Raw genomic sequence first — 19,387 nt, forward strand, 5'->3', positions numbered from 1 at the left:
TTCAAAACATTAAAATTTTCTAATGACTGAAATGCAATTTTGGTGAAATAACTGATAAACTTATAAAGGAATAAAAGTATGTTTTTTTCCTTTGTGTTTTTAATCTTTTTCTGAAAGCAACTAAAAAATGACAATTTTTTTTAATTAGAATGTTGTAATAACAAATAAGTAATATTATTGTTATAAAACTTGAAAAATGTAAAATATTAACGATAAGCTAAACGATAAGCTATTAACGATAAAATTTAATAAATAATAAAAAATAAAAAATAACAGGAATAATAAAAAAATTATTAATTGCGTGAAAAATATTAATGATATACCTGAAAGATTTACAGTTATTTAAATGAATATCAAAGAATTTCTAAATAGAAAAACAGATTTCTTAATTTATAATGTATTTAATTCCTAAATTACTGTATCAATGTTTCCAATTTTATTATGTTTTTACAGATGATGACGAATGTTACTGCATTCCTGGAATTATCTGCCCTGAAGGCACTATTGGTGGCGTTGACGTTAGAGTAGTGACTCCGGTAATATATTAGATGTGGGAAAAAGTTCGTGGCGTTTTTCCCGTTAAATGGCATTAAAAAAACGTCACGAACTTTTTCCTATATCTAATATTTCAGTTCACATTGAAAAAAATATTATAATGATAAAACTCATTTGAAATATTTACATATATTTGTAGCCAAATTATCTATTCTATATATATAAATTTTGAAAAAAGTAAATTATTATTTTTACATAAATATATCTAACGATTGTATAGTATATCAATATACTATTATATTAACTACAGTTTTATACTTTTATAGGACGCAAATTGCCCTACTGGATCTACATATTGCTGTGTAATCGACGATGACAGTAATTGTGGAAGAATACAATCACCGAGACCAGGCGATGGAACGTCAGGAGGGAAAGCCGCTTATGGTGCATATCCTTGGATGGTGGCCATTTTAACCATCCAAGGTAGTTATGTCGGAGGAGGAGTGCTTATCAGTTCAACACGTGTTCTTACCGCCGCTCATAAGGTGAATGAGTTTGAGTAAGTTAAAAATTTAATATTAAATTATAAAATTACATTTTTGAAGAATATGCCTCTTAGATCTGGTTACACTAAATATTACTTTAACTTTAAGTGAGGCTTGAAATTCTCTTTCTTCTTCTCTTTCGACTTTAAAGAGAGAAAATGAGATTTTAAGTCTCGCTTAAAATTAAAGTAACGTTGATGCAATCAGACCTTACAATATCTTTTTATAAATCTTCAAAGAGAATAATTTTTAAAACTAATATGATATAGATTTTTAATATCTTATTCTTATGTATATTAAAAATGTGTTACAGTAAGGACGACATTATAGCGAGATTAGGTGCGTGGAGTTTTGAATCTGAAAACCCGACTATAGATATTGACATCTCAAAAATTTCCATAACATGTACTTTTAATTCGCGAAATCTCCAGAACGATATAGCAGTGCTTAGACTAAGTTCACCTGCTCCTATTGCAAGTAATCCTAACATTAATACGGCATGTTTATCATCTACATCAGTTGCACCGGGAACAAGGTACGTGGATATATTCGGTCTAAAATTACTTTCTGTCTACATTTGAATTCTCTTCTATCAACAAAATGCATAATGATCTACTTTCTATTGTGTATTGCAAATATATTAATTTTTGTATCGTTTTGTTAAATGCCGAAATGTCCCTCCATATATAATTTTATAATATATCGCGATTACCTAATATTTTATTTTCAATATTTTGAAGGTGTTGGGTATCAGGCTGGGGGAAAAATGCCTTTATTAACGGACAGTTACAAAGTACTCTAAAAGAGGTAGATTTGTACGTATGGAGTAAGACGGATTGCCAAACGGCCCTTCAAAGCACCCGACTAGGAACCAACTTTGTCCTAGACGACAGTTTCATGTGCGCAGGAGGGGAAAGTGACAAAGACGCATGCATTGTAAGAAATATAACATATTGTCTCTTGCAAAGTAATGAATATTGCATAGCTATCCGGAAGTTATTTTTCAATAATTTAACATATTCATTAATTCTAACAATACCTCTAACAATTCTTTAAAGGGCGATGGTGGTTCACCGTTGGTGTGTTTAAAAAACGGTCAGTATGTAGTTGTTGGGCTGGTGTCATGGGGAATAGGTTGTGGAGATGAAGGAGTTCCTGGTATTTATACTAAAGTGCCTTATTTCTATAATTGGATCAAGCAACAATGACGTAACTCTTGAAAATATACAGCACAGTCTCACAGTATCTTAAACAAATTAAATAAAACTCTATATGTAATATTTGTCATATCAAATTAAATTTTGTAAAAAAATTTGTAATAAATTATTAATGTATATCAATATAAATTATATTAATATTAATGTATATTAATATCTTTCAAAATAATTGCCATAGCACTTCTCGCAGGTATTGTACAGGGAAAACTAATTAATACACGTCTGATAATTTTCTTTTATAATTGCTTAAATCTATAAGAAATACATAAAAAATATATAGACTTAACATTTAAGAATTATATGAAGGAAAGAATACATAAACATAATGAAGAGATTTGGTACTCTTGCTTATAAATTTGCATCCTATCTTATAAATTACGTATTACAATCAACGCAATAAAAATTACATATAAATAAAGAGTTTTGTAAAGTGGGATTTTTATAAAATCGCACTGTCAAATCAATATACAAATGAGATTTAAAAAATACTTAACTTAGATTACATATTTTATGCGATAAATTATGCATCAGTCGCAAAATCTTCTAATTTTTAAATTTTTTTCTAAGAAATTTATAGTAAAAATCGAAATTTTATTATTTATATCCGAGCATGTAGAGCGTATAGAGCATCATATAACGTAATATATTTGGTATTAATATGCCTTTGGGTTTTAATTTTTTATCATGTATCTTAATCATTTACTCTTAAGTAAATTGATGGCAAAGATGAAAAACTGACAGATTTCGATTCGCCAAACTATTTCAAAAAGGAGGAAAAATTTGTTAATAAATTTTATTTTGTAAGATTTCACGAATGTATTAATTTATCAATTATAAGCAATTGCTATAATATGTCGTTCAACCACTGCCATCAACTGTGATATTAATGAATTTTATATAGATAGATATTTATTGTATATTTGTACAATAAATCATGACGCATCTCGCGTATTTTACTATGGAGGTAGATATATTTGATAATGCAATGAGAGTTCAGACAGTTGGTGCATTAACGTGAGTGTGGGGAACTTGGACGGAGTGAAACGATGTTGGATGTGAAGCGGGCAGTGATAACAAGTGTCCGCGTTCCATTTCATTCACTTCTTGCTGCTCTGTTCCTCCTATAGAGCCTGTCGAACGTGCCAAACTATTACGCTGTCTGCACATGTACGGTGTCTCTCCAGGTGAAGGAGTCTCACGACCCTGTATTATATAAGTTATTGTCTATATAAATCTTTACAAATCTTATTAGTAAGGCTAAACAAAACGTGAAAGAAATTAATTTTTACGATTTACAAAAGATATTTGTCACAACATGTATATTAATAAATATATATTAACATTCTCTTTTATTTCTCTTGTTAGTCCAACACAAATGTAAAGAAGTTTATCTACAATTTTTGATTTCGTATCGTTGATGATTGTATCGATCTTATCATAATCTGGTTTTGAATTTAGATTTAGATAAATAATGTGAATTGAATGGAAAACGGCTAGTTATCTTTTCAAATAATTGAAGCAAGTTCGTTGAAGCATATAAAATGCTTTTTTTCTTTCACAAACAAATATAACTGTACTTTCAAATGGAAGTATAAAATTTAAGTTCCCAGACGTAGTAGACGAACTATCGCGATCTATAGTCGTATTTGATTCTGATTTTATTCCATCTAAGCTTCGTCCAAGGTACTTTGAACTGGGGTACACAGATGGAGCACTTATATTTCTTTCCATACTATACTAAGAAACCCCGAAGAATATATAGATGATGAATGATGCAAGGAAATTTATGACACGGTACTTACTTGTTTGGAAGGACCACAGCACGTCGCGTGATTGCAAGGTTTATCAGTCTTTGGACAATCCAATACGCAATCTTCCGTGGGAGTCTCTTTAATTTCGCTATTAGAATGATACTAGAATGATAGAAACATATTTTTAATAAAAATATCTAACAACAAAAATAATTCAAATTAGAGTCCATCATAAGCCTTGATTGAAACGTCATTTATCTGTGAGTCGTAGATAGTTTGAATATTCATCTTACGCATCATTAACTTTGAACAAAAGATCGTTAACTTCGCATTAAACGTACATGTGACTTACAGATAAATTTTTTAATCATAATTTACAAACATAGATAAAAAACGCATTAAAAATATATTACTCAAAATAACAAATTGCGTGCATTTTCACTTAGTTTTTTTACACAAATTTTTCTGTCTAATTCTGTTTTGTTTGATGTACGTACGTGAACAGATTTTTTTTTATAATACTATTATAAATGTACTATTATATATGTGTATTTATTTACGTCAATAAATTCTGGTTGAATAGTCGTCGAGTGTATACCCTCGTTATGGAAAAATTCCTTAACTTGTTCGGCAATTTTCATATATTCTGAAAGATTTCTACATCTTATATGCGCACTAGCTATAATACGATCACCCGCCAATTGCCACACATGGAACTCGTGTACAGCTAATACGCCATCTATATTCTCCAACAAACGTTGCTGTATAGCATCGACCTGTACAAATAAATTTACAAATCAAATAATGTATACCATGCATACATTTAAAAATCATGTTATGATTTATCGTATTATACAAGCCAACAAATATTACCTGAATGTGTGTTGGCACAGTCTGCAATAGAATTAAAGCTGATTCTTGAAGTAACGGCCATACTGAACGCAGAATAAGAATGACTAATAAAAGCGACAGTGCAGGATCAATGTAGAATCTATGTAAACAATTTTTTTATTATATGTTCAAAATTCTTCAGTATCTATATAGAATGTATAGGAATATATAATTAGTAGTATATAATTACCTATACTTCCAATTCGTTAGCCATACAATTAGAGCAGACGCAATTACAATGACAGACCCCAACGCATCGGAAAGTACATGAAGAAATACTCCTCGCATATTCATCTGACTTGCATCATGCGAATGGCCATGCGCTCGTTTTACTTGGGGTGTCGAAGGTCTATAAGCTTCATCATTTTCATTATCATCTGTGCCTACCAAAGTGCTTAATCTATTATGACTTCGAGATATACCATGCGAGTGACCATGAGCACTTCCATGTTCTGCAATAATTGCACTTATAAGTATCTATTGATATAAAATAGATTGCTTTTATCTTATAAGATATATAACGAAAAAATCGATTAATTAAATTTAATTTAATCTAAGAAATATTAATTGTTTTTCACAAATATGTTATAAAATACATTAAATATGACAGATTATTCAGAGTTTCATGAAATGCAATATAATAATAAATTTTCTTTTTTAATATCATTAATATTAATTTTTTTAAATTGAATATTTTTTAAATACTCGGTTACAGTTTGACATCAATAAGATAACAGATATTGATACTTTTCTTCCTTGACGAATTTTTAACATTTATATTATAACTTGGATACTTTTTTTTCTTTGCAATCTCGAGATAGAGTAATTTTACAAAAATTTTTTTTCTGTCTTATTTGCAAAAGCTTTGTATTTTAAATTTTGCTGTGATAATATATTTGCTAACCATGTACATTTCATAATCAATTTTTCTTTATCTTAACTCAAAATAAAATCTTTCGAGCACTAATAATAAGATAACATCACGATAATATTGAACAAAGAATCTTATAGGCAAACAGCAATTTGAATATACAATACTGTTATCCATAATCATAATTAAGTTATCATATGGTTAGATACGAAAGATGATAATTAAGATATGAAATACAAAAAATGAAATGCTTTACAAATATTATCTAACAGAAAGAGAAAATGAAAATAGAAATTTCTGAATAAGTATTCTTCTGTACATTCTTCTAAATATTAATATACAAATATTTAATATAAGCAGTTTTTATGATTTTATTTCTATATAATAACAGGACAACAACTTTAGAGAATCTTTAAAACAAGAATAAATGTCTACATATAAAAATAAATGTTATATTTATTTATATACTTTAAACAGTTTAAATTTTATCGAAATAAAAGTTGAGTTGTATGATACACGCTATACTCACCATGGAATAAACATAAACCTATCACATTCACCAGCAGACCAAGTCCCCCAACTCCGACCAACAGTTTAGCTTCGTGTATCTCTTCTACCTCGATAAATCTTTTACATGCTTCTACAGTAATACTAAAACATAAAGCGACCAAAAACACGGCGTTCACTAAAGCTCCTAATACTTCAGCTCTGGCCCAACCAAATGTGTTTTTGGACCATTTCTTCGGTGACATCTATAACACCAAAAATTGCAATCAACAATATTAAATATAATAAAATATTGGCAATAAAATTTTTCAACGAGAGATCTATTCTTTAGCTGCTTTAACTTTTTGCATTTTTTCTCTTTTTTTTTTTACGTTGAGCTATTTTTATATTCTCACCTGAGTGTCACCTAAGTATAATTTTACATGTTTGTTGTTTATCGAATGGTAAATAAAAATAATATAGTACCTAAGGAACACTCAGATGTGAATATATGATGCATATAAATTTATAAACGCATTTGTGGAGAGAAAAAAAGAAAAGATGAACCATGCAAAGAAGTTGAGCTAAAAAGAAGAGATCTAAAATCAAAACAAGCTGCAGAACTTACCTTCACCGAAAGAAATGCTACCACTAAAGCGGCTACGTCTGACAACATATGAAAACTATCTGCTATTAAAGCCATCGAGTTGGTGACATAACCAACTACGATTTCGACTAAAAAAAATAAAGCTGTCAGCCATAACATTGTCAAAAGACGACATTTTTTTCCTGTATAACGACCCATGGTATCTGTGTGGACCTGAAAACATCAGAAAAATAAGTGTTTTGCAAAATAACACAATACATCATGTGCATTGCCTCAAAGTATTCTCTGCAAGAAGCTTCTAATAATACACACTTATTTTTATAACCCTCTGATGAATCTATAGACGCAAGTATAAAGAACAACGTAACAAATTGAATAATTTATTACAAACGCTAAAGAATAAATATTACTAGAAATTATCTTTCTTGTTACGAATATCGTAATGTCAAGTATCAAATTAACTGATAAAGATGAGAAAATAACGTCGGATACAGAAATTCGTCCTTTCAAAATATCGAAAATTGATAAAAAACTTATCACGAGAAATTTTATAAATTCCTATTCACTTTTGCTTCCGTGTCTTTGTTTATCACGCGAATTTCAGACGATTATCCGAGAAACGTCCCCAATATACACGGAAGGAACTCTCTTATCTGATGTTCTTACGATCGAGGACGAGGATGACGAGAGATCGCGCGTAATGTACACGTGCGCTTCAAAAGTCACTACACAGTTAAACAATTTCCTTATATCTATTTACCACGAATCCGGTAATAGAGGGGAAAGGAAAAAAGGAAATGAATATGAGTCACAGTGGAATGGCAAGATACATGATTCATCGCGCGGGGAGAAAATAGACCGTCTTTTTAGCTATAACCGTTTGCAAGTTCATTTTTTCTCCTTTCTATTCCTTCTCCAAAGTCGAGAGAAAAGAAGAAAAATTGAATCGTACAAGAAACAACAAGGATTTAGTTAAAAACAACAGGTGGTCGATTGTATATCTTGAGACGAGATAAAAATGACAAAAGTGCAAATTTATTAGATATTGACCAATGACTATTCTTCTAATTTCGCTCGCTTTTGTAATTTTGACCTCGTTTTTAAGAAATACAATTGACCTTCTATCTTAATCATGCATTGCAAATCGAGGAATCTTTGATATCACAGGAAGGACTACATTAAATCTGTCCTTTTAGATCTGACTGAACCTTTTCCATGATACAGCTTTTTTTCTGAGGAAAAAGAAGAAAAGATGAACTGCATAAGAAGTTCAGTTAAAAAGAAAAAGCTTAATCATGCGTTGCAAATCGAAGAATCTTCGAGGATACCGATGGGATTATATTAAGTTTTTTTATCTGAACATCAAATGAACTCCACGCTTCTCCACGTGAAGAGAAAAAGGAGAAAAGATAAACTGTGCAATTAAAAAAAAAAACAAGCTTATTTTGCAGCAAAAGAGTCGGTTCTGGGTAAAAATTTTCGTAATCAAAAACGGGCTCGGAGATAATGGAAGAGCTGACATTACCATTTCAGTGTCCCGATATGAATATCTGGATGTCAGTCTGTAATGCGTAATTAATTTACAATCCTTCGAGCGTTTCGCAGATACATCTTGCGAAATGTAATCTATATGTATACAGTATAAAGTATAAATTGTACATAAGTTGTACGCGTACACACCCATATACATATTTTTGCCAAATAAAAAGTGGTCGATAATATTAATGATATTCGATTATCTCCAGGGTATCAATCATGTAACTTTTTCTCTAGAATGGAAAGCATGAAAAGTGAAAATTTTTATGATATACGTCACACATAACACACATATATGCAAAAAATTTTTACTTTTCATGTTTTTGCCCTAGGGAAAAAGTTACATACTCATTGACTCCCAGGACTCGTCAATCGACACTCCACGGGAATTTATTTCTAAACCTTATTATCCATAAGATCGGGAACTTATTATCCATAAGATCGATGATGTCATTATCAACATCCCGAGTCAAGGAAGCCAAAAAAAAAGTCGCAAGGGCGGTGAAAAAAAAAAAAGAGAAAGTACGCTTGTCACACTTACCTTCGAGGGGAAAATTCGTCGCACCCGTTCGCCGTCTTTGCCTTTCGCGTTCGCCACCGATCGTTCGATTTATCAAGTGACCCTAATTGAACACGGCGCGTGAAAAACGTTCCTGGACATATTCCGTCGCGCGATCACGCGTACGCACAAAGCGCATCGCTGGCAGGTACAGACAAGGCACACGACAAGGACTGGCAACGCACTGTAGCGCCCATGGCTAAACTGATTTTCTCTTTTCCACGCTACGATAAACAAGGCAGACGAAGACGCTGACCTGCGTTCGTAAAACTCCATGAAGTCTGCACTCTGTCGATCGACCAATCGCGCGGCGTCGTGGGAAGAATTGGATTTCCTGCGCATGCGCGATGAACGGTAAATCAGTGAAGTACCTTGAGCGTGAGTAAAAAGGGTCACTGTGTGGCTGTATAAAATTATACATAAAAAAATTTCTTTAATTTATAAAAAATATGTACTTATGCTCAGACATGTATACATAATTATACATACACGCGTCAATTAGGAAAAATTCAATAATTTATATTCGATAAAATACATAATTATACATACACGCGTTATGAGAAATAATTTATATTCAATAATTTATATTTTTTAAAAGTGAGAGATAAATTGGAAGGAAAAAAAATTTAAATAATTGAAATAATTCCAAATAAAATATATGACAAAGTAGACTCTTGCTTGTCCTACCTTTGTTCCAGTATTGTTTTAATGTTGTTTTAGCTAGGAACAAAACTATTATATTTTCATTCATAACTCTATTCTTCTTGTTTACTTTAATTAACTATGTATTCTATATTCTATAATTTACTATATATTCTAATGTATACTTATTCTATTTTAATCCCGTCTTTATCCAGTATTAAGCTCGTGTTTTATCACTGCGATCTGACAGTAAATTGCCGGTAGAAATTGAGAAGAATCATAATTAACTTAAATGGAGTAATATTCTATAGATTTCATTTGATATTTGCTGATAATCTACCATCATATCCGATTAGCAGATTGTATTCTGTCGACAAAATTTCTAACAGAAATCTTGCTTCGCAAAATCTGTTTTTGATAGATTGCTATTTTGGCTTTCAACATTCCATTTTGCAAATATGAATTATTTCCAAAATTGTAAACCTGAAACAGTTTATATATAAAATTCTTAAATATATTTGTAATATTGCTCAGATTGTCAAGAAAATTATGCGATGCGTCGAAAATAGATGTAAAATTCGTAGGAAACAATATGTATATATATATAGCGAGAGTTGTATCTTTATTATTTCAAATATTTGTAGCACAGGCACAATACGTTCAACTTATCGCTTCCGAATAAAATCGGAATCGATCATTATCAATCGATCTAATCGTCAGATATATGTAATATCACATATTCATAACGACGCGAGGTGTTCAAGAATGTTCACTTTTGAAAATCTATGTGTGAAAACATAATGCCTTCCTCTTCTTCTTTTTATTTTTTTTCCGATACGCAATTCTGTAGCGGTTTCGGTAATATTCGCGATTTCTTATATAAAAATTTTATAAATAAAATGTACAATTGAAGACCGGAAGAGATACAAAATCGGATAAACAACGTAAGTACATATTAAAGCTCTACAAAAAATTTTATTTTTAAAAAATTGAACGAAACGCGTTATGTATGGTAGGCATTTAACTCGGCAGTGGTAAAATTTGTTTGTAATCAATATGATAAAATTTTTAGGGACGTGTACATATAAATTGTTTATATTTTCCTTGCAAAAGATTGCGTCATGTTTGACGAAATTATTTATTATTCAGAAATGTCAATTAAAAATTAAAGAAAGTGAACTTTCAAAAAGTCTAATAAATGCACCAAAAATATAGAAAATTTATAAATTTCATTTCAAACAAAATATTAGCTATATCAGAATTAGACATGTAAAATACATGCGTGCACATAAAAAATATAAATATTATATACAGAAAATATATAAATATAACAAAGTTCATAATGCAAAATCGATTTTTACATATATAATTTTCGTTTTATTGTTTGTCCTTTTTTAAAATCAATCTAGTATTTGTATATGAAATTAACTATTTTTATATGTAATTTTAATATTTAATAAACAAAATAAAATAAATATAGTTCAATAGAACTAAGAATAAAAAATCCAGTTAAAAAGATCGATTCGTTTAAGTACATTTTTAAGATGTAATGTGAATAAGAAAAAAATATTTTACATATAAAAAAGAGTTCTGACACTTCAATTTTCTTCTTCCTCTATTCTTTTTACATTTATTGAGATCGATGTAAATGGGTTCGTGTTTACACGTAAATATGTACATTAAACGTTTAATATTTCTTTCTAGAAATAAAATTCGAAGTTACCATCCATAGGATGGGATAAGTTTACAAATTTCACATTAGAGTAAAAAGATATTAGCACCACTTCCTAAAAAAACAATTCACCGGAATATATATGTATCTCAGAATTCCGTGAAGATAAAAAAATTATACTTATTATTACAATATCGACCTACTTAATTCATTCTATAAATGCTTGCTTTTCACTAAAATGGTAGAATAAGAAACAAAGAATTATAATATAAATCTCTAAAACTTAATTTTACATTACGTATTTAACTTCGATAAAGGATGATATTCCGAATGATAACAGTAGTAAGGCCAAAATAATGAAGGAATATATTGGGATTGCAATCTGTTTTACAAAGAAAACTTCTTTCTGATGAAAGAAATTAGATAAAAAAATAAAAATTTTATTTAAATATCATGGAAGAAATTTTTTTTGTATATAATCATATAAGTATTATGCAAGTTGCAAAAATAAAATGCGACATTTCCAAACTTCAATACGCATTTTCGTTGCAGAATTTATTACGATTTACTGATATCTTTTTCATAAATGTAAAAATAAATCTTTATAAGTGTACTTTTCAATAGATGAATAAGTATAACTTTTTTTTAACAATTTGGCGTTTCAGTTTAGAATAGTTTAAATGTGCACTCCCGTAAAATAAGCGATTTCTTTTTCTTTTTTGCAAGCTTTTTCGCTTAGCCCTGTGGTACCACTGCCGGGTTAAGGATGAACAGGGTCCAGATTACCATACATTTGAATTTCTTACAAAGTCACATTTATTATCTCGATTTAGCTATCTCAGCATCATCGATAATACGAATCTGGTAATTCTATATACAATCTACCGAAATAAACGCAATAATCGGTAGTAATAATAATAGCGTCTTTCAAATCTTTTCGAAACTCCCTCTCCCTTCTTTTACTTTCACCTCGTTGATATATTTTTCTTTTTTTAATAAGTGTGCTGAAAAATCGGTATAAATGTAACCTACGAAAAGGAGTAATATTTACCGCAAAAATCGTCAATTGTAGCTTAGACAAAATTTGGAAGAACTGTAACGCCGTTTTTTTTCTTCTTTACGTCCTATTTCTACTATTGCCAACGCTATTTTATATCGGGTAGTTTTTTAAAAAATCGAACGGATACTCGTTAAATATAATTATACCACGAGTATAAGGTCGATTGTACATGTCACAGTTTATAGCTCGAGCACCATATTTGGCTAATGTCAATAATAATTAAAAGCAAATTGAACAAATAAAATTTCGACAAGTCTAAAATCACTACTTCATTTCTCTTTCTTTCTCATTCACTCTCTCTTTTTGTCTCAATTTGCTATCATTTACGCTACATTGCGACATTGTCGATAAACTTCGATTGTGATATTAAATACGATCTAATGCTAATCACTTACGTCTAAATTACTACAATCGGGTATTATTAACGATGAGCGTTCAATTAGTTTCTCTCACTGCATCTCGCGATGTTGGCTACTATGGCACTTGACTAATACTGATGCGCTGTTTTTGTTTTGACCCCTCTAAACTTCTATACCTTACATGCTATCATCACGGCTAACAATAAATTTAATTCGAACAACGATTCCCTATCTTATCTATCAATATTCTCAACTGTCCTAGCGACCAACATCGTATTCGAAACAGCAGTAAAATTCGTTTATATAAAGTGCTACAGGTCTTCCATAATTTTTCTAAGGTAAGTAGTAATTACTTCGTAAATAGTTTTGCTAACCAGCAACCGTCCGCCCTACTTGGCTTGGGCTGGGATCGGGGAAACGTAGGGCGGCGGTATGGTATCTTTCTTTTTGATTGGTATTGATCTAAATCTAGTATTTGGACGAAGTGCGAGGATGGGTCGTGCGTGCTTTTGCTTCCTAAATCGAGCGTGCGCAAGTTCTTATAATCTTTTTTTTACTTGTAGCCGTAAGCTTTACTTTCTTGTTTCCTTGACCAGAATTATGATTTATCTTCGTTAATAATTAATTTACTCGATACGTATATTCTCAGAAAAGAAGGAGAAAAGAATATTATTATTGCATGTGTGTGAAAAGAATAGTGGCGGAAATCATGGAGCAGCCCTGAGAGAGAGCGAACAACGCATCTGGGAGTAGTGCATGTGCGCCTGTGTATCTGTATATCTGTATAGGTATCTGTTGTGTGTGTGTGTGTGTGTGTGTGTGTGTGTGTGTGTTCACAGACACATATGAATCTCATGAGAATGAATATTTCACTCAACGTGTAAATTGCGAATTTACTTATAATTTACTCATTTAACGTTTGCTTTAACCTCAAGTCTTAAGAGTCGTGTGACGCGAATCCGCGCACCCGTGCCTCGAGTTTGTATACAAGTGACAACCTTCTACGCTGAATATCGACACTTCTGCAACAGAATCAATAGATTTCGTCATGAGACGTATATATATTTCATGACGTTGGTTGTGCGAAATTTTACAAAATCCTTACCATCAGGTAATTCATATAATTTTCTAGGAAGAGAGGCGAAATAGGGATGACGTAACGCTTCCTCCGCACCTATCCGTTGATCGGGATTCAGCTGCAGGAGTGACGACGCCATACTATCGCCCTCGGCGATATCATACAGCCGAGGAAACGAGAGTCCCAGTTTCCGCGGCGGATAAAATATCAGTCTGTGTGCTTTATATCCGGGCAGATGCGTGACACCTGGCCAAGTCTCCTCGGTAGGTGTGCCCAGCACTTTAAATATCTTATCGAGTTGGTCGTACGTACAGCGTACACCTGGGAATGTCGGTTCACCAGTTAACATTTCCACAAATATGCAACCTACTCCCCACATGTCAAGCGAGGTGGAGTATTCTGTGGAACCTAAAAGAACGTCGGGCGGTCTATACCATAAGGTCACGACTTCGTGTGAGTATGTATGCGATGGCACAGATTTGGCCCTTGCTAGCCCAAAGTCTGCCAATTTAAGTTCTCCTATCTCGCTGATTAATAAATTCTGTGGCTTTACATCTCTGTGCAGAACCCTCCTAAAGTATGCAATAACAAAAATTAATCAACGCGTCAAGATGAAGATATCGATATTATATACTATAAACTTTTTTTAATTACCTGCGGTGACAGTATGCCAATCCTCTCAATAGTTGAAAAAGAAACAATTTAACATTACGCGGATCCAATCCTCCATTCCCGAAATACCTCTCCATATATTGGGATAAATCGGTGTGAACATATTCAAACACAAAAGTGAGCGTCTCGCGGGTATGAATGATATCGTGTAAAGTCACGATATTGCTATGTTTTAACTCTTTGAGGAGACTTGCCTCGCGAATGGCAGTAAACGGAGCTCCTTCCTCCTCTTGCAGTCTAATTTCTTTAAGAGCCACCACTTGATTAGTGAGATGGCTATAGCCTTTGAACACTGTGGCATATGATCCCTCTCCTAACTGCTCCAGTTTTATATAAGCTTCGGATTTACCGAATGGCGAATCTCCCTGTCGAGACAAATTGAGATTAATGTTTAGTATCATAATAGAAAATTAGTACAAATGAGTACATATATGTAATATAATATATTACCCCAAAAGCGGAAAATCTTTTAGTTCTTCTAGGTTCTGGACCAAGGAAAACTTCAGATTTGGGCCGCGGTGGACGTCGGGGCCGTAGAATTACCCTAGCTTCCTCTCTTATATCTTCATCGAGAAGCTTCGAATCGCTAGAAACCGAAAGCTGTCGATGCACTCTCTCATGATCGCCCACACCTGTCCATTCTATGACAGTCCAATTTCCGAAAACATTCTTAAAATAACAGCAATAGAAATACATAAAATCACAGATTTTTATAAAATTTTGAATATATAAATAATTCTACTTTGCTTAAATTACATACATACGTATTTTGATGTTATTTATGCATTTAAATCGTGGGATAGCTTCTTATGTATACATAATTTCAACTATGCATAATATGCAGAAAAACAACAACGTGATATTTGATCATTAACAAATGTGTTTTAGTAATCATTTTTTTAGTGTTTTTAGTAACAATATATATGAAAGAGTGCATTCTTATAAATACAAATTAATTAATAAATTAAATAATAAATTTAATTAATTAATAAATAACTTTATAAAATGTGTGCACATAAATTAGATTTCTATTTTATAATATAATAAAAAGTATGAATTAAGTTTTTTGTTTTTTTCATCTCTTATTTCAAAAAATATATAAACATCTAGACTTACATCATGATACTACATCCATACAATATTAAGAAAGATATATAATGAGAGATAAGAAATATGTAAATAAAATATCTATAAAATATTATGAAACCGTAAATATGTATATTTTTGGATAAAGCTCACCATAACGACGATCTTTGTCCGCAGGTATATTGCCATTTGGCTCCAAACGATCTAGGAACTCCTCCGAATAACCATTATACGGCAATTGACCTCTCGTTGTTGCATCATCAGCCTCTTCTTTTGATATAGCTGTAATAAAATAAATAATATTTAAATGTATGTATAATCATCATTAATTATGTCTAATTAATGATTTATTAATTAATGATTCATGATTTACTTGTATAAAACTATTTTACTCGATCTTTGTAATATATATATAGTATTTACAATATCAATAATAATTATATTACTAAAACATCATGCTGTTTAATTACAATAGGCAAAAGCAATTATTTGCTTGACATTAATTATATATTTATTAATTAAAAATATATTTATTGAAAAAAACATTAAAACAAAGTTCAACATTTAAATCCTTGTGATTATTATTATATTTTATTAATATAAAAGTTTTATATTAATATAAAAGTTAATATAAAAATTACCTATATAAAAAATACTTACAAAGTCGTCCAAAGCTGTGACTAAGGCGCTTTTTTAATTTTTGCACTCTACTGAGAGCACCGCCTTTCTTTTCCCGCATTGTCACAGGCCCTGCAACAAATGTAATGTTTAAACATACAATTTGATACACCGAATGTAAGTTGAGATAGCATGACATCATAACAGAAGGCCAAGAACATCAGAGTAATTTAGATATAACAGATCATTACATTTATGATGACATCATACGCTATGTTATGCCAATGCTTCTTAATGATGATAAAGGTATGCATCACATTCTTCTCAAATGACAATGCGAGGAACTCACAGGAAATTACAATATAATAAAAAACAATCATATATGAGACAAAATATGAATATGATTACATCATATAAATATTAATAATTATACCAATTTTTTTTTTGTAGATATTACACGCATTATACTACAGATAAAGAAAAAATAATGACACTCAATGAACGAAGTAATTGAACGAAGTATTTGAACACATTTTGTCCCGAATCCAAGTAATTTAATTTAATTTTCAGAACGTAGATGATTCATCCGTTCGTAGAAGATAATGGATTTTTACTGCAATTAAAAGTGAAAGTACGTATTCTTAAGTATGCACTTTCCAAGTATATGTATTAATTCACCTGAACCAGCCAACTATCATTTTTTCTTGGAGCAAGCCATATAACAAAGCAAACTCTCACGGGACACTTACTAACACGATAAAAACTTTGAGATTGCCGTATGTATATGACACATGACACGCCATTCAGTCACACGTACATACACGCACACGAATATCGACACACACGTTCTTTTCTGCGTACAGGTATGCACTGTAGTTACAGCACAGGAGGTTCAACGAACTAATATACATTAGTTTCACACGTCGAATAACCGAACAAATCTCTGGTCGAGATATTCAAGTGTCAGATAAAACGTAGGCTCTCTCCCTCTCTCTCTCTGTGCTACACAAAAGATTGCATTGTACTCGTCGTGCGACTCGAAAAGATACGGCGATCCCAATCCTGAAATTGATAAACGCGCGCGTTTCTTCCTGTGGTCAACGCAAGTATCAAACCGGAAAGGAAAATAATATTCAACTTCTTTCTCGCTTGAGTTGCATATATACTGAAGAACTCGATTGTCCCTCTTCTGCCATCAGGAGATACTGTACATGCACACATATAAGAGACGCGCGCGCAAGGAGAAAAAGAAAAAGAATTATTATTTTCATTTTCTCTCTCTCTCCCTCTCCTCTTCCTTTTTTATCTCTCTGCTTCTCTCGTCAGACTGCTGTTGCTACTTGGTCCTTCTCTCCCGTCTCCATGATCCTGGAACGGAACTCTCTTTACCTCTCTCTCATTCATCATCTCCTCTCTTGTTCTTTCACACACACACACACACACACACACACACACCCTCTCTATCTATCTTTCTCACCTCGTTCACACACGCACACGCAAAAAGAAACCGAACGGCGAGAGCCGGAACATCGGCCGCAAGAGAAAAATAGGGGAAGGATGCGCGACGGGCGCGTCTGTGTCCGACTTACCCTCTTTGCTCTTGGAAGCGGTCGAACCCTTGTCCTGACAGTACATGATTACTCATTCGCTCGCACGCGCGGGACACATCACATATGGGCGGTGACGCACTCGGCTGCGTGTGTGAGTACGCGCCGCCGCCGCTGCCGCCGCTGTTTTTCCCTCGGCCGATGCTCCTCAGCTCCTGTGCGGCGACGAGAGTCCCGGGCGTCGAGCTCCCTAACGCGCGACTCTCTCACGTCGTCCTCCTGTATTCCGGTGATTCCGGCGAAGCGCGCACGATCCCCGTCGCGTCGCCTCGCGCCATGAAAACGCCTCCGCGCTATCCCCGTGGACGATGACAACGACGACGGCGAGGACGGGGAGGACGGCGATGGGAGCCTTCCACACGATGTGAGCCACCGCGAGAAAATATCACAAAATTTGCCAGCGAGATCCTCGCTAGTCGGCCTCTTCCAAGAGATCACCTCTCTACCGCTCCACGAGAGGGGCAAGTTCACGTCGGTGTACACTACACACTCATATACAGAGACACATACACATATCTATCTCTTTCTTTTCGATATTTCTTCTCTTCTTCTCTTATACGGAATCACAAATGATTCGGTCAACCCTCCCGTTTGCACTTAACCCTCGCTGACGGTAGGTGCTCGCGCACACCACTATCTCCAACAAATCATCTGCGATCGAGGATTTGAGGCCGACCGGTAGGGATTGTCGGGAAGTCTATCTCGCTTGTCGCGGATACTGACTGCCCACACCACCGTCACCACCTCGCACCTCGCATCGCACGACACGAAAGTCGCGAGCCGAATTCGGCCGAGACGGCAGACGCGCGTCAGCGTGTATCACAACCTAGAATGACGACCGCCGTTGTATTCAGTGTTGTATGAAGTTGTTCAGAAACGGGTACGCGTGCGTATTCACCTACTTGTACTTATTGCAGACGAGAAAAATAACTAGACTGAACGAACCGCGAACGCTCGCATTGCGATTTGCGACTGTTGGACAAAAAGAAATCCAACGCCGTCTCTCTCTCTCTCTCTCTCTCTCTCTCTCTCTCTCTTATTTTTTTTAAAACTGTTTTCCTTTTTTTATATCATTTAACAATCATTGACTTGTTATCAAACTGTCATTTAAATCGTGAATATTTTAAGGCGTATATTATGCACAGCTTACAAATGGTTTCAAATTTTTGTTTGTCACACTTTCCCATTTAGTCAAGTCTGCTTGAACAAATTTTATTATTTTATATTGATCCGTTATATCAAATGCTAATAATGAAATACCGCGAAAAATATAATAGGATTTATATTTATATGACTTGAAGGTAGAAAAACACAGTATATAATTGTTTTGTTATTCATAAAAAAGATCGATAGAATAACGTTTGTGATGTCTTGTGTCATTATTGCTATTTAACGAAAAATACTGTTTTTATTAATACTGAAATCTGCAAATTGTTACGTTTTATATTATTATATTATTCTTATAGATTTTCAATATTGGTAATTTAATATATACCAGAACACGACTTTTGTACGTATAATTTGTCTTTTCTTTTTCTAAAGAATAATAAAATTGGGCTCTTGAGATAAAAATTAAACAATAAATGAAAACACGGGCAATTAAGAGCCTAAATTCGCAATAATTGGAGCGATTAT

At 32.8% G+C, this 19,387-nt stretch overlaps 4 protein-coding genes across 7 annotated transcripts in view; 1 reads left to right on the forward strand and 3 right to left on the reverse strand.

The window, feature by feature from the left end:
- Positions 1–2,302, forward strand: part of LOC108685606 (peroxisomal membrane protein PEX16-like) — a 6,256-nt gene extending 3,954 nt beyond the window's left edge. Inside the window, exons 6-10 of the mRNA XM_018190474.1 lie at positions 454–536; positions 822–1,054; positions 1,354–1,575; positions 1,781–1,976; positions 2,099–2,302. Coding sequence (XP_018045963.1) covers positions 454–536; positions 822–1,054; positions 1,354–1,575; positions 1,781–1,976; positions 2,099–2,248 — 884 coding nt within the window. The 3' untranslated portion in view covers positions 2,249–2,302. The remainder of the gene's footprint in view (positions 1–453; positions 537–821; positions 1,055–1,353; positions 1,576–1,780; positions 1,977–2,098) is intronic.
- Positions 2,303–2,919: 617 nt separating this feature from the next.
- Positions 2,920–9,017, reverse strand: LOC108685614 (zinc transporter 1). Its single transcript, XM_018190486.1, has 8 exons — positions 8,941–9,017; positions 6,885–7,076; positions 6,300–6,522; positions 5,090–5,351; positions 4,882–4,999; positions 4,569–4,784; positions 4,060–4,170; positions 2,920–3,460 (listed from the first exon to the last, which is right to left on the reverse strand). The coding sequence occupies exons 2-8, from the start codon at positions 7,059–7,061 to the stop codon at positions 3,251–3,253; spliced, it is 1,317 nt and encodes a 438-aa protein (XP_018045975.1). The 5' UTR covers positions 7,062–7,076; positions 8,941–9,017; the 3' UTR covers positions 2,920–3,250.
- Positions 8,945–9,709, reverse strand: LOC108685615. The gene is made up of 2 exons (XM_018190487.1): positions 9,646–9,709; positions 8,945–9,329 (listed from the first exon to the last, which is right to left on the reverse strand). Exons 1-2 carry the CDS (start codon positions 9,707–9,709, stop codon positions 9,013–9,015), a joined length of 381 nt encoding a protein of 126 aa, XP_018045976.1. The 3' UTR covers positions 8,945–9,012.
- Positions 9,710–11,931: 2,222 nt separating this feature from the next.
- On the reverse strand, positions 11,932–18,546 carry LOC108685678 (cyclin-dependent kinase 14). Of its 4 annotated transcripts, none has more exons than XM_018190577.1 (7): positions 17,735–18,546; positions 16,188–16,277; positions 15,681–15,809; positions 14,892–15,082; positions 14,424–14,806; positions 13,797–14,341; positions 11,932–13,713 (listed from the first exon to the last, which is right to left on the reverse strand). In XM_018190577.1, exons 1-7 carry the CDS (start codon positions 17,778–17,780, stop codon positions 13,622–13,624), a joined length of 1,476 nt encoding a protein of 491 aa, XP_018046066.1. In that variant the 5' UTR covers positions 17,781–18,546; the 3' UTR covers positions 11,932–13,621. The 4 variants fall into 4 exon arrangements, with proteins under 4 accessions (XP_018046066.1, XP_018046068.1, XP_018046067.1 ...); XM_018190579.1 differs by lacking the exon at positions 17,735–18,546 and adding an exon at positions 16,895–17,053; XM_018190578.1 differs by lacking the exon at positions 17,735–18,546 and adding an exon at positions 16,824–17,053.
- Between the last annotated feature and the right edge of the window lie 841 nt (positions 18,547–19,387).

Source organism: Atta colombica, unplaced genomic scaffold (genome assembly GCF_001594045.1).
Source record: "Atta colombica isolate Treedump-2 unplaced genomic scaffold, Acol1.0 scaffold155, whole genome shotgun sequence".
Taxonomy (NCBI): Eukaryota; Metazoa; Arthropoda; class Insecta; order Hymenoptera; family Formicidae; genus Atta; species Atta colombica.